This window comes from Pelobates fuscus, chromosome 1 (assembly GCF_036172605.1).
Source record: "Pelobates fuscus isolate aPelFus1 chromosome 1, aPelFus1.pri, whole genome shotgun sequence".
NCBI lineage: Eukaryota > Metazoa > Chordata > Amphibia > Anura > Pelobatidae > Pelobates > Pelobates fuscus.
The window spans coordinates 299,453,930-299,470,650 of NC_086317.1; the positions used below are offsets into that span (position 1 = coordinate 299,453,930).

At 39.6% G+C, this 16,721-nt stretch overlaps 1 protein-coding gene across 1 annotated transcript in view; it reads left to right on the forward strand.

Moving 5' to 3' along the window:
* DMD (dystrophin) overlaps nucleotides 1-16,721 on the forward strand; it is a 2,317,639-nt gene that overhangs the window by 1,449,992 nt on the left and 850,926 nt on the right. The window contains exons 46-47 of the mRNA XM_063457949.1: nucleotides 11,560-11,707; nucleotides 13,703-13,852. Of these exons, the coding sequence (XP_063314019.1) occupies nucleotides 11,560-11,707; nucleotides 13,703-13,852 (298 nt within the window). The remainder of the gene's footprint in view (nucleotides 1-11,559; nucleotides 11,708-13,702; nucleotides 13,853-16,721) is intronic.

Below are 16,721 nucleotides of genomic sequence, written 5' to 3' on the forward strand. Positions count from 1 at the left end.
GAGCCTGCATGAAAAAAAAAAACTGGTTTCACTTTCAAACAGATGTAATTTACCTTAAATAATTGTATCTCAATCTCTAAATTGAACTTTAATCACATACAGGAGGCTCTTGCAGGGTCTAGCAAGCTATTAACATAGCAGGGGATAAGAAAATATTAATTAAACAGAACTTGCAATAAAGAAAGCCTAAATAGGGCTCTCTTTACAGGAAGTGTTTATGGAAGGCTGTGCAAGTCACATGCAGGGAGGTGTGACTAGGGTTCATAAACAAAGGGATTTAACTCCTAAATGGCAGAGGATTGAGCAGTGAGGCTGCAGGGGCATGTTCTATACACCCAAACTGCTTAATTAAGCTAAAGTTGTTCAGGTGACTATAGTGTCCCTTTAAAACAGTAAGGCACATTTTTGAAAGATTGATATGAATAAATATATTATGTTTAATAGTGGGCATTTTTACCTGTGGCTTAATGTACTGAAGGGGGCAGCTACTTATGATAAAAATAAACTGCAAAGAAAATAAAACATTTCTTACTCAATCTGATGTTCTCTTTTGTTTTGGCTAAAACAATGGAAGAAGTCAAACTAAACTACAGATATTTGTTTTAATCTGGCATAGGAAGATAAAAAGTGAATTTAATACATTTTGGATGAGGATTTGAATTTTATTTTTACCTGAAAGACCTAAAATAGGTTATGGAGGAGCTATTATCTAGATCAGGGGTCCTCAAACTCCGGCCCCCCAGATGTTGCTGTACTACAACTCCCATGATTCTTTGAATTATATAGATAGCCAGAGAATCATGGGAGTTGTAGTTCAGCAACATCTGGGGGGCCGGAGCTTGAGGATCCATGATCTAGATCATAATTTGTTTTAGGTAAGATAAACCTAAACACTTCCCGAATAGTTCAAATGAAATTTTTGAATGCAATAATTGTGTAGGATGTAAAAATTATGGAAATAAGAGTGTAAAAGGAATTAAACAATTTAAAGGACCACTCCACACCCATAAAAGCATTTCAACACGCAAAAGTGTTTTAATGGTGAGGTGTATCCAATTAAAAAGGCACTTTATAAAAGTCCTGATTTCTATGAGAAATCGGCATATTTATTATCAAATAACGAAACACCCTCCCGTGGCAGGCAATCAGATAAGTCAATTATGTTTTAGGTACTTTCAAAATAGATACACATCATAAATTTTATATATTTTTTTTTATAAAATCATGTTTTATAGGGACTATTCTCCCTCTTTTTAAATGAGATTTTAATGAAATAGACAAACTAAAAATGGGCTCAGCCCCCCTCAACTAGTACGACATGGCAGAACGGCTGGGTGAAAGATAGCAACTAGACAAAAGGCAAGGTGGGTTGTAGTAACATAAAAGTATAACTAGAAAATAAAATGTAGTTCTTTATCACCACTGAACTATGTTCCGTCATTATACAAGATGGCTGAGTGAGCTATAAAGATTACACCTTGCCTAAGGGTGAGGGTAGGGTATTCTTATGGCCTGTTTTGGATATAACATCAAGGGCACCTGGTAGGCAGGGCCCACTGACCAGTAATATAACATGAGTTATCTCACATCTATATTGTGCTACGCTCCCTGCAAAAACGGCAAAATAAACCATCAACTTTATTAAACATAAAAGGCAAAAGCTTTGAAATTGAACAGATGTTATTGAGGAAGGCAATTCTGCCATCACAGGATGTCAGAAATTTGTCAAGTGGTGTCTGCTGCATATGTGTCTGTCATGGGTCCATGGTGAACAAATGGAGTCATGGTGCAGTGGCAACACTTGGCCTTGTCTTGGCCTAAGAGTCCCATGAGAGACCTAAGCTCTTTCATGCCCAGGAGATCTTGGATGGGGTATGAGGAATCACCATGGTGGAATAGGAGTTTGCAGGGCCTCCTGCAATGTTACTTGATTTTGTGTGATTGGAGAAGAGACGTGAAGGACTGGAGTGATTGTCGCCATGCTAGGGTGTTCATGGACAGGTCTGCATATCAAATGGATATGGTGAGTGATTCATACTGTGTTCAGGACAGCCATTTTGTATTTGCCACTCTAGAAGCAGATCAGCAGATCTCTTGGCATGGAGGACGGGAGCCTTGATTTGCCTGGGTAGACGGAACAGCCCTTCTATTCCCACCACATTAAGTTTCTTAGGAGGCAGGAGTACCAGCAGGAGTCATTGCACAAAGTCAAATATCCCTCTCATCTTGAGGTTTAAGTTTTGCCTCAGGTCCTCTATTTTAATGGACTTGCTGCTCCATCTTATGTTCTGGTTACTGCAGGAGTGCTGTGTGTTGCACGTTCTGGTGGGAATCCTGTTCCAATGCTCCCATGCGGCCTGTCAGGACCACAGGTCTTTGTGTATTTGGGCCACATCAGCCTGAATAGTGTGTTGGAGGCAGTGGTGTATTTTGGATTTGTGCTGCCCTAGGCACGACTAAATTCGGGCCCCCCCAATTCGTGTCAAGGCCATTTTTTTGACTGACAGACACATGCCCTCATTGATACATGCACTGATATTCACTCACTAACAGATACACAGTCATTGGCACACACATACAGTCATTGGCACACACTGTTTACCCAACACACACTTTTACTGACAGACACACACTGACAGACCCACTCACTGACAGGCACACACTCTCAGATACACATAAAATGACATACACACACTCACAGACACACACTGACAGCTACACTCACTCACTCACAGTAAGGTGGACAGCCCCAGAACACGTGGCAAACAAGGCATTTGTATGGGAGCTTGGGGTGGCATTTTTTGGCGCCCCCCCTGAAAGTGCCGCCCAAGGCAATTGCCTTGTTTGCCTTGTGGTAAATACATCCCTGGTTGGAGGCTCGCCAGCAATTCCTTCATAACCGCTGTTGTCACTGGGGATGAGTCCTGCTGAGAGGATGTCAACTTGAGGGCCTGTAGGGCAGATGTGTGTTCCTCCACTGCTACTACAGAAAACACAATCTTATATGTCGGAACCATGATCAGTGAAAACAATCATCTTAGGATCCATGCGTCATGTGCCTGTCGCCAGAGTTCACCGATGTTCATGTTTTTTATTCTTGGTCTTTTGACCTATTGGGCAAGCCTCTGCCAAGATATCTGTTTGATCCATTTTATTTTAGTTAAGAAATTGTGGTAAGAGTTGCTTTCCAGTACAGAGCACATTCAGATATTTGTTTAAATCTTTATTTCTGCTTTTTCTTACATTTCCATTTTTTACCTCTCCCATCATTAGATTGTTTAATTTATTCCAAAATTGAACATATGTGTTTATTTATTATTTGTGAAAGTTCCTGGCTTATAACTGCTGCATTGTGTGCTAATATATATTGTGTCTTATATAATCTTTCGGACGATTCGGACTGGTGCATTTTCACACTTGAGAAAGATCCAGGAGGCAGAGCAAAACGTGTAATGCCATACGCCGACTGGCTGGAAATAAGGCTGCACTAAAGGAAAGATGCCGGAGATGCACAAATTGGTCGGGGGCTACTTTGGAAGACTGTTACAAGACTTTGGTGTGAGCTACCTGAGACTAATCACGAGTGGGCTGGGCATATACTCTGCTTCTAGCATTTGTTTTAGAAGAAGGAAATAGAGCTGTATTGTTTAACTGAGCCAGCAGTCTGTTGTCTGATGCTGATTTAACACACTTGCCTGAGGATCCATTGCTCATGAGAAGTCTGAGCCCTGTTTAATGTGAGTGGCACATAACCCACTTATTTTTTGTTAGTTGCTATGCACAAGATTTTCATTATATTTTTTGTACATTATGTGTGTACAAATGGTCTGTACTATATTGCATTATTTATTTTAAAGGTTATATCCCGAGAATTGATTTTAGAAGAGCTGGATGTTAAGAATCTATTAGTAAACAGTCGAAAGAGAAGTCAGATCCTGAAAAATATATTCGTAGAATTTTTACTATAGCAACTGAGAATAGCAGCAGCACCCTCACACGTACAAGGAGCAGTGTGGCCTGAACTGCTAGAGCCCCAAAAGCCAGCAGAATCCCTGTATTGCAAATAGTATTTTTACTATGGGGTACAAAAAATAAAGAGAGGGTGCGATAGTAGATAAGCACACATTACATTTCCAGTATTACATCATGCCCTCTTGAAATTAATAGCCTCTTTTAACTTTTTTTTTTTGGAAAACAGCAATACAGTCGTGTCCTATCACATAGTGTTACATATTATTTCAGATGAGGTGGTCGCATGGGTATTTGGCCTCGTGGTCTTGAACTCGCCAAAGGCTAGGTATCAGCATTACCGCCAGGGTTGTAGTATTGAGGGAGGGCGTGCGCCCTTATATTATGGTTTAGGACTTCTGTGTGGTTGTAGGGAAGAGCCAAGTTATATGTAGGGTGAAAAATTGAGATTTATTAGATATCACTTCTCGGCAATAGCTGAGAGGTATCTAGCTTATAGTGTTGTCCGACTTGGCATGAACCTTTGTCAAGTTGCGGCTATGCAGGAATGTTCTGGCTCTTGCTGGTAGTGCCCCTAACTAAGGGGGCAGCAGGGGTGGGGGGAGGCGGCGCCATCATCCACTAGGCCTTTAAGGCTTTCATTGCAACACAAACAAACAGAAAAATAAAGCAATTAAGTAGTATCCCATTGCTTTCTAGTCAAGTCTCCATTTGCATAGTCGGTTGTAAACATGGGACGAAGGGGACCACGGTGGTTGATTCCCAGCTGTGAGTGCCATTTTGACCTCCTGCTACCCTGTCTAGTGCAGAGACAAATAAACATTTCCTTGGATCTTCTGAATATACATATACATAGAGAAATAAACAACCTACAAAATAAAATCAGAAAGGACCACAAATGGTGCAGACCAAAAAACACCAGATAATAGCCAGTGTAAAAATGCACTCACAAGCATAAATTTAAAGCAGGCAGAATATAAAAATATCGGTAGAACTTCTTTCTTCTCTACTTCCCAACTTCTGTGCTTGTTAGGAGAGAAGAAACAAAACACAGCACTAGGAGCATCCGTCAACGGAGGTACCCAGTCGTGGTGCCAAGTGATCTGTTACAGGTTGCATCCAGGAAGAGGTTGAAGGAGGAATTGCATATGCATGAACTGATGGACAATCTTTCAGAGATAAAGTTGGGCACCATTTGTAACCATAGAATAAAGGGCAATCTGACTGTGAGGGAAAAGACACATGCCTATATGGAAAGACAGACTATTTAACAAAGTGCATGATATGCAGAGTGTGAGGGACATAATAAAGAAGGAGCAGAAATAGTTGGCAATGGGAGAAACTAGTGAAACTCCATGTAGGAGTGGCAGCACCTTTATCCAACAGAGACCCTTCTCCTTAATTGGTGTCTCTGGTCATAGTGCTATGGGCAGAGGCAGACAGAGTGGAGGAGCAGCTGTTTCGCACTAGGTCTTTTACCACTGTGATGGGAACCAGTGAAACCCCATCATCCCAGAATAGGGCCTCTAAGTAGGTTCTGAAAGATATGCCTTCACCATTTCAGTCTTAGGCTGGTTGCATAATAGATGTTTCTTGTTTGTTTTTTAGGGGCGTGACTTTCATTTTTTTTTCAGGGCTCACGTCTAATTGCTACTGTTGCTGTTCTGAGTGAATATCCCCCTTGTTTACGGGTTGTAGAGTATGGTAGGGTAGCTAGTGCTTTACCCTGTCAAGCACTGCAAGTTTTTGTTTATTTGTTTGGGGCTTGGGGTGTTTGACTTTTTGGCAGAGATATTATTATTATTATTTTATTATTTATATAGCGCCAACAAATTCCGTAGCGCTGTACAATGGGATATAATATTAGAAAACACTCTTTCTGCCAGTTTGCCACCATTTCCCTCGAATCATGGCTCTTATTTTATCTGTGAGTGTGTGCATACAATTGCATATGCATAAATTGTATAGCCTTTATTTTAAAGTAATATATTTTACTTATTTATCCATTTGTTTATGTATTTATGTAGCTTTATTTATTTAATTAGTTAGATATTTAGTTATTTGAATTTGATTTAATTCTGTTTTATAAACAATATGCATTAATCTCCATAGAGATTATTTATTGATTAAAATGTGTTAAATAAACAAAACTTTTACAGAATTAAGGACGAACTGAACAGATATGTAACTGAATTGGGTGAACCGAAAAAAACAAAATTCTGAATAAATGACCGAACCAAACCAATGATTTACTCCTTGCAAATATCTTTTGGACCAACCAAAATGGCGAGCAATACTACAAACTATATACATAATATAAATATTCTTTATATATTTTGCGGTGCACTGATATGTGCATTTTCTGGCATTTGGTTCACATATCAAGTGAGAAGAAGTAACCAAGGAAACCAGGAGGAGCAGTAAATATATAATATATGCATTTATAAATATATTAAATGTATTTTAGAAAGTAATTAGAAAATAAAGTAGCTGATTATATGGAGTCACATCACATGCCATAGATAAGGATCTTAACATTACTTTAAAAATCTTGATAATCTTGTTAATTTAGAAATAGACCAATGACAACCCAGAAAACAACCATTTAACTTTTCGTTTTTATCTATCTGTTATTCCCTTCGTCTGTTTCCAAAAATAATTAGTTCAATGTCTTGATTTAATATATATGGACAAGCTTTTCAAATGATTATTTTTGGATATATGTTTTCAATTATTTAATATTTTGGTATTTTTTTTATATACTGATACATTGTTTTTATCTATGATATATATTTTTTAAATATTTTAATAGTTGGAAATACAATTATTTTAAAAGTGTATCCACAAATATTAAATCATTTGAAAACATATTCAAAAATATTGAATCAATGACTTATTTTGTTTTTTATATATGCTGTATCAAATTTACATTGCACTGCTTGACAATATTTCAGTTTTTTTGTAATTTACTGTAATCCCACAATCGCTTTATCCATTTATAAAAAGGTTAATTTTACATAGCAAGTGGTAACTGAAGTGCATAACTATATACCTTCTGATAAATATGTAATATTTAATCTCTGCAGTTGTATAAATTACTGTTAATCATCTTCAGCCCGTGAAAGATGAAAGATAATACATTCTGATCGTGTCCTTAACTCCTTGATTTAAGATATTATATCTCATTTTTGAAACAGAGCGACACGCCATCAGTGGGGTTGATACAGACTTTGATGTGTGAAAGTATATCTATCTTTAGTAACGAAATATATTTTACTTTAGATTAATGCATTCATTACTCATGTAAATATCTATCAAACATGATGAGCAACTCATGAATATTATGTGAAGTATAATGTCTCTACATTTTTATAGTGAAACATTTTTCATTTTAAAATACAGCTCTGAAAAGGGCTAGCTCTATCATCAAAATGTCCATTGTTCAAATTTTAAAATTTAACCTAACCTAGAACAGTCACTATTATTTACAGCAAGAATAGCCATCCGCTACCGACCTATTAGATTTTATATAGTATATCCCAATCCACTGGTGGTATTTTATACCATTTTCCAAACATTGGTCAGAATTGTGTGTATTTTTTTAGAGTGATCACAAACCAAAAATGACACATTCTTTTACTAGTAGTAATGCAACCAAAGTTAGAAATTACTATCGATATAAAAGTGGGCTTAAGTTCAGTCGTCATCGTTAAGCATGCGATCTCAAGATTGATATTCTGAGGTCATTAGGTTATCAACAAACAAAATTGATCCATTTTGGAAATATCTACCCTGCTTCTTTGACTTCACTAGTGATGCAGCAGATATGATAAAAGGTGATGTGTGTCAAATTGACATTGATATGAGTGTATCTTTCTTGTTATGTATTTTTATAGGCCAGGGGTGGGCAATCTGCGGCCCTCCTGATGTTTTGGACTACATCTTCCTTGATGTTTTGCTGGCATTATGGCCCTAACAGGATTATGGGTAGTGATGTCCCGAACGGGTCGCTGGCGAATAGTTCCTGGCGAACATAGCATGTTCGCGTTTGCCACGGATGGCGAACATATGCGATGTTTGGTCTGCCCCCTATTCATCATCATTGAGTAAACTTGAGTGACCCTGTACATTATCCTCCAATAGCCAGTAACCTGTGTTTGTTATACATTATCCCCCTCCATAGCCAGTAACCTGTGTTTATTATACATTATCCCCCCCATAGTCAGTAACATGTGCTAATTATACATTATTATTATACATTATCTCCCCCATAGACAGTAACCTGTGTTTATTATACATTATCCCCCCACAACCAGTAACCTGTGTTTATTATACATTATCCCCCATAGCCAGTAACCTGTGTTTATTATACATTATCCTCCCATAGCCAGTAACCTGTGTTTATTATACATTAAGCCTCCATAGCCAGTAACCTGTGTTTATTATACATTATCCCCCCCTCATAGCCAGTAACCTAAAGATTACTTAGTATTAGTAAATAATATGCCCCTACTCACTATACCGCGAGTAGGGGCATGTCTAGTAAGCAGTGAGCAGCCTGTGGCTGCTCACTGTAAAAAAAAAAACGAATAAACCCCCCCCTTGGGTGGGGGCCACATAAATAACAATAAGGGGGGGGCTACTGTCCTCCCCCCTGGCCCCCACCCCTGAGCGGTGGGTGGGGGCCCTAAATAAAAATAGGGCCCCCACCCACCGCTCAGGGGTGGGGGCCAGGGGGACGACAGTAGGTCCCCCCTTATTGTTTTTTAGGGCCCCCACCCACCGCTCAGGGTTGGGGACCGGGGAGGAGGACGGTAGGTCCCCCCCACCATTCTTATCTAGGGCCCCCACCCACTGCTCAGGGGTGGGGGCCGGGGGAGGACTGTAGGTCCCCCCCTCTCTTTTTTTAGGGCCCCCACCTAACCAGCTCCCACATGCACATAAACCCCCAGACACAGACATACACACACACAGAGACAAATTCAAAACACACTCACAGATAAACGAACACATAGATATACACTGTCAGACACACATGAGAATATTCACTGACAGACAAGCACTCTCGGGCACTAACTCAGTATGTGTCTTTGTACATCAGTATATTTGTGTGTGTATGTATTAGTGCTTGTGGATGTGTGCCTAAAAATTCAACCTGACAGTAATGTGCCACATGTATACAATATACATGGCTCATATATTATATGGGGAGAAATTTTATGTATGTACAGTACTGTTTTAATATCTGTAACTCATTAATTGGTAAATGTTTTTTAAAGTTTTTGTGTCCTACCAACATTTTATATTTTTGTTTCATTAAATAATGTGCTATCTAGGCATACTGAAACAAAAAATACACATTAACATTATTTTCCAGGACAACCAAAATACTCAGATTCTGGGGGTGTTTATTTTGCAAGTGAAGGGATAAAAATTGGGTATGTATTTATTATTGTCTTAAAAAAATTGGGGGTCATTTACATGGAGACAGTTACTGATAAAAGTACTATTGTGCAATTATGTCTCATTTTAGTAGGTTTATATCAGAGCCAGATTACCCATTAGACAGCATAGGTAACTCAGGTGACTGATAATGCCACAACAAGCTCACAGCCTCACTGACTGATGGACGGGCCATGAGGGAGCTCTTAAAGTGATCTGCACCTAATAGAGGTGAAGACCACAATACTCCCAGGCATGACCCCTACAGCCAAAAAGTAAGCAGAAGGGGGCAAAAGAAAAACTTGCCTTCCCAAATACATTCAGACACTACACATATGCAACACATATATTACATTCAGACTCCCTTCCACACACACAAACACTTAGACTCCACCAAACGCTAAATTTAGCCACCACATACATCCCTCAACCAGCACACACAGGCATACTATGCTACAACACACACTCCACTTAGACTCCACTTAGACTCACAGAATAGAGCCAGAGATCTAAGAGGTGCCCCAATCTGTCATCCTGCCTAGGGCCCTCAAAAACCTTAAATAGTTATTCCAGCCACCATGGTAACTTCTGTGATTTGAAGTGGTCATGGTGGTAGGATTCAATAAGTGCAGTGTTTCAGCTTGAAACACTGCACATAAAGAGTTATGTTTAATTGAGCACTGGCATCTAGTTGCAATGCCAGACATATGTAAAATTGGCGTTGGCTCTATTCCAGGCTGGCAAAGTCAATTATGTGCATAAAAATGTCTGTCATCAGCATGCACTGCATGCTGTTGAAAGACATAGAAATCATAGAAATCTTCTCCTTGCAGGTGCTCTGAGCTAACTCACTCCTTCCACTTATATTATGCTCCCTAATGACTCCCTCTATACCATTTTTTAAAATGGGGAGGGCTTAATGTGCTCACAGTGCTCACTGCGCCTGCCCTTTACCCCTACCCGTCAGATGACGTCGGAGGAGGCATAGCGCCAACCCAGTGCAGTAAATAAAGGGTATTTTAACCCTTTATTGAATGGGGGTCCGCAAGGGATGGGGGGAACAGAGAGAACTATAGTGTTAGGAATACAGATATGTATTCCTAACACTATAGTATCCCTTTAAAATATGGCTATCAAAACCCGCAGCGCTTATCAAAACCCGCAGCGCTTATCAAAACCTGCAGCGCTTTTAAGTGAAAGGCAGGATAACCCCGGGGACTCCAGACAATATAATGACTTTAATGAAATGGTGCAGTTAAACCATCAAGAATGTTCTTTTAACTATGCTTTGTGCTTTTTGTGAATAAATAGATTTGCTCCTCAAGTCAGCAACCAATGCTGGAGGTGTGAATGCTATAATGGAGATATTTTGCATATGTTCTGGAATTATCTGGTTATTGTCCCTTTTTGGAGACAACATTTAGAGTTTAATTAATCTTTCTGACTTTCATTTGATCATGGAACTAACATGCATTTTTCATACTGATATTACAATTAATTATTTGGAATATTCTAGCTAGTTTATGGAAAAATGCATATGTCTTTCAGTAGAGAACTGGATTAGTAAAGTGAATGAACCATTATTGCAAAACAGTAGCTCAATAAAAGAGCAAAAAAGGGACGTTTTGGAGACGTGGGATGTACTGATGAAAACCTTTAATAAAATCAATGAAGAACGGAGTAGATAATCTTATTTGATTGGTTGACATTTGTATTTTCTTCTTTTTATATGTGGAGCCGTGGTTTGAGGGGGCAGAGGGAAAGTTTGCTGAGGTGGGGATACGGAGGGATATGTAGAGGGAAAGAAAGAGAGAGATGGATTTGTGTGGTTGAGGTTTGTTTTGTTTTTTGTTTTTTTCTTCTTTGTTCTTGGTGTTCTGTTGTGTTTATGTAATTCTTTTAATTTCGAACTTTGTTATTTTACATGTTATTTTGTGCAATTGTAGTAAAAATAAAGCAAAATAAGTAAATATAATAAATAATAACTATGCTTTGTAATCGGTGCCTACCAAAGAATGACCAGAATAAATGTTTTGTGTGACACATTTTTCTCCTAGTCCTTGATTTTCCACTCTTAAACCTATGTTTTTGTATAGTTATGGCAATCATATTCCTTATCTTATTCCTTTTTCTGATTGTATTTTTTAGGCTAGAGGAAGAAAAGAAGAATTTATATGGATTACAAGAAGACTTAAATAAATTCAGTGTGTGGTTGGAGGATGCCGAGGAACTTGTTAGATCTCCAACAGAACCTGGAAATGAGCTGCAATTAAATGAGCTACTGGAAAAAGTCAAGGTGACATATCTTATTGACATGCCCATGTATCGTTATTTTATTGTCGGAAAAAAATGGCTTTGATGGAGCAAATGATTAGTAGTTCTAACAAGTGGACTTAAATATAGTTTCTCATTTCACTGAAAAATAAATCATGTGAGACAAAATATAAAGATGTATACAGAAGCCAAAATGAATGCTTTATTGACGTGTGCCCCTATGCACCTATCATTGAGATTTATCATTGAGATATATCATTGTTAAATCAGATATTTGTCAGATGAAAATAATCTTTTTTTCTGGGAATAGTGTTACATCTGAACATCGGAATGTGATATTGGAGAAATTAGTACATTAATATATTACATTTTACATTATTGAGAAAACAGAACAAAACAGTACAGAGTGCACCAAAAAGGTAAACAAGACTAACTGGACAGTAAAAATTACAATAAAAAAGCCACATTTTTATTGAAAAATAAAAGTACCAAAAGTAAAAGTCCTAAAGTCCCAATTTGTCTTCAAATGTTCATGTGAAGTCTTTGATACAGCTTAAATCAGCAACAGCATACGGAAGAACTAACTAGTATATTAAGGAAGTCAAAAGAAATACTTTTATTAACGAAATTAAAATAAAAACACAACGCGTTTTGCCCTCTTGAGGCTTTTTCAAGTGGAATAAAAGATTACAATTTACATTACTGGTTTACCTTTTGTGGTGGCTTGTAGATATTTTCGTACATTAGGGATCAACTCACAAGTTGTGGTGAACTGATGTGAGTTGATCCCTAATGTACGAAAATATGTAAGTTGACCACTGAGGACCAAAATAACAGAGGTTGAAGAATGTTTAAGATCAACTCAAGATTCTGAATCATTTATTTCCCTTAAAGGAACATTCTAAGAACCAAAACAACTTTGGCTTAAAGAAGCAGGTCCTGCAGTCTCATTGCTCAATTCTCAGCCAGTTAGGAATCATATCACTCTGTTTGTACAGCATTAGCTAAACCCTCCTCTGGATGAGACTCACACACCCTCCTAGAAAAATGTCTAAATGTCTTTTAAAGTAAACACAAAAAGAAGAAAATTTTATAGAGTAACTTTTAGGATTTGCAATAATTTTTTTATTGTTGTTTAGCACAGTTGTAGTGTTTGCCTGTTTATGCAATTCAGTTGCAAAGTTGATCATACCCCTGCATTTTCACTGCTGAATTCTCAACCATTTTGGAGTTAACCCCTCAATGGGTAATTGCCCAAATTATTTTTATTCCACCATATTATATATGCAGCCCTAGCCACATTTCATCTAGCTGTGACTCAAACAGCCAACGTGAAAAAATGGTTTCATTATCCATCAGATCTTAACTTACTTTAGTTTGTATCTCATACTCTGTATATTGAACTTTAATCACACACAGAGAGTAGTTCAGAAATTCTAATTTCAACAGACTGGAAGTTTAAGCATTAGATCTCTCTTTACTAGACATAGGAATACTGTGTAAGTCACATGCAGGGGAAGGAAGAATTAAGTACTTAGACTGGGGCATGGTCTAACACTAAAAGTTGCTTTTGTGCCTATAGTATCCCTTGTAACAAAATCAATAGAATCATTAAACAGACTGACATCAATCTATAAGTTAGAGAGCACAGAATCTGCAATCTTAGAAAAAATATTTTATACTAGGATCCTTTGTCAGCTCTCTTGAGCTAATTCTTTCAGTATATTTTTAACTCCCTAGTCAAATACATCAGCTGATTTCCCTCAGTCAATGAGCTAAGCCCTGCGCCACCGAGCTTAACTTAGGCAAAGAGTTTTTGTTTGACCCCAAGTAAGTAGCAAACCATTAGAAAACAGCTTGAGCACTTATATTGGGTGGGACCAAGGCACTCCTCGCACAATAACCACTTCAGCATTCTGTAATGATTATGATGCTTGAAGTATGTTTTTACTGATTTACACATATAAATATCACAAATATTGTGAATTGTGCTAAAAGTATGCATGTATTGTTACAGTTTAGAGTGGATGAACTTCAACCACGCAAGGAGTACTTGAAGCAATTAAATGAAGCAGGTGGAACAGCAATAGGAAGTTCAACAATAGCCCCAGAAGAGAAACGAAAAATTGAAAGTGGCCTCAAAGAGGCTAACCAGCGTTGGATAAAGGTTTGTGTTAAAAAATATATATATAAATCACAGAGATTTTGTGTAGTTTTACAGACTTGCTTATGATACCGTGTTGTTTCAGTTCTCTAGAGCTACAAACATACAGTATATGCCAAGAATATATGTTTGCTAACTATTGTTCCTCTTAGTGCTCCGTTGATAAGAGTCCTTTTGCTATTCTGTAGCTAAAGGTTAAATTGATCTACGCTATATAATGAGAAGTTGTCTCCTGCACATATAGTACATGGGAAAAGTGTGTGGTTCTTGAAGGAGAACAGGGAGACCTTCATTTCCATGTGATATTGTTGAAACCGACAAATATTTCTCTAGCTAAATCAGTCGGAGGCAGTCACAGGGAGATATTGATTCATTTTATGATCGGTCTATATTTGTTATTTCTTTAGGGAATGAGATGAATTTGTATTATTGATTTATTGTATTACATGAAGTGAGACTCTCTTGTTTGGGAAACAAATCCAGTGGACATTAGTAATGCACATAAATATTGTTATGGAATAACATTTGATCTCAGATGGAGAGTGCTATCTGTAATTGACTTAGCAGCTAACACACTGATTTGGTGTATTGATTGCTACAGTGTGGCTTCTCCCCAGATACTTTAGTTGTTCATAATCATTCCTTATGCTGTCAATTCCTTCTTTTAAATGTAAGTGTATTGCTACAGTGGCTATACTACGTAATGAATAATTAGTGATTCTGTCTGTCTGTCTGTCTACCTATTTATCTATATATCTATATATCTATTCATCTTTATGTTGTGCGGCCCTTGCTATCTTAACCTCTTAAGGACCAAACTTCTGGAATAAAAGGGAATCATGACATGTCACACATGTCATGTGTCCTTAGGCATGTTGTGAACGCTTGAGAAATATGTAGGTTTTAGTAGACTCATTTATGAGACTGTTGAAAAAGATGATTTGCAGTGGTCTGTTTTAAAAGGGTGAAGAAGAATAGGGTTGGTGCTGACCAGTAACGAGTTTCAGATGGTGTGGGACTGCAAGTTGGAGTGGAAGGATAGATTTCCCTGTTCCAGTGCCAGTGATGGAATTTTTAGGTTCTCATCACAGCGCAAGGGTGGTCGAAAGGTAGATCCTCAACTTTCATACAACTAACACAAAGCTTTTTCAGCTAGGGATTTATGATTTGCTGAGGGCTGTATTTGTGAGCAGTGTCTGTGTGTTTGAGTATAAGCATGTTTTCTTAAAGCGGCACTGTCATGCCGAACTTACCTTTCCTCAATCTCTTCCTCTTCTCCCCCTCTCTCGGGATCTGTTATTCTTTTCTTCCTGTCTTCTTTAGTTTTCTTTAAAATCATAAGACAAAGTAGGGACTCTGTCTTATGGAGGATTCCTCCGCTTGACCAGCTCTGACCAGCGGAGGAGCAAAGTGTGCTTCATTTCCGCTGGTCAGACCAATTTTCCCATGATCCCTTGTCACTTAGACAGAACGCCGGCAAAACTGCCGAATTGCATCCTAACAGAATGAGAAGAGTTTCTCCATTGGTGTTAGGATGCAATTGGTACTTTGTTTGTATCGGGATTTCATTCTAATGTATGAAACTCCGATCCTATTCATTGCCGTGGCTACATCTTGCAGCCGCTTAGTAGATAACTCCCTAATTCCCACGGTATCAGGGAGGTATCTACTAAAAGGCTGAAAGACCTGAATTGGTCTTTCAGCCAACTTTACTAATACTAAGTAAAGATGACTTAGTATTAGTAAATAATATGCCCCTACTCGCTATATCGCGAGTAGGGGCATGTCTAGTAAGCAGTGAGCAGCCTGTGGCTGCTCACTGTAAAAAAAATAAAAAATAATAAACACTTACCCCCCCCCCCCACCACCCTGCGCAGGGCTTAAAGATGGGGGGGACCTACTGTCCCCCCTGGCCCCCACCCCTGCGCAGTGGGTGGGGGCCCTAATAAAACAATAAGGGGGGGGGCTACTGTCCTCCCCCCCCTGGCCCCCACCCATGCGCGGTGGGTGGGGGCCCTAATAAAACAATAAGGGGGGGGGACCTATTGTCCTCCCCCCCTGGCCCCCACCCCTGCGCAGTGGGTGGGGGCCCTAATAAAACAATAAGGGGGGGGGACCTACTGTCCTCCCCCCCTGGCCCCCACCCCTGAGCGGTGGGTGGGGGCCCTAATAAAACAATAAGGGGGGGGGACCTACTGTCCTGCCACCCCGGCCCCCACCCCTGAGCGGTGGGTGGGGGCCCTAATAAAACAATAAGGGGGGGACCTATTGTCCTCCCCCCCCTGGCCCCCACCCCTGCGCAGTGGGTGGGGGCCCTAATAAAACAATAGGGGGGGGACTTACTGTCCTCCCCCCTGGCCCCCACCCCTGAGCGGTGGGTGCCCTAATAAAACAATAAGGGGGGACCTATTGTCCTCCATCCCCCCTGGCCCCCACCCCTGCGCGGTGGGTGGGGGCCCTAATAAAACAATTAGGGGGGGGGACCTACTGTCCTCCCCCCGGCCCCCACCCCTGAGCGGTGGGTGGGGGCCCTAATAAAACAATAAGGGGTGGGGACCTATTGTCCTCCCCCCGGCCCCCACCCCTGCGCGGTGGGTGGGGGCCCTAATAAAACAATTAGGGGGGGGACCTATTGTCCTCCCCCGGCCCCCACCCCTGCGCGGTGCGTGGGGGCCCTAAATGAACCCCCCCCCATCAAGGTGACTAGGGGTCCCAAGCCCCTAGTCACCCCCCCCCTCACCCAAAACATTCTATCCCCTACCTACCCCCCTCACCCTAAAAATAGTGAGGGGGGAATAAAATAACTAACCTGTAAAAAAAAAATTAAACTTACCATTTGACGTCTTCTTTTTTCTAAATTCTTCTTTCTTCA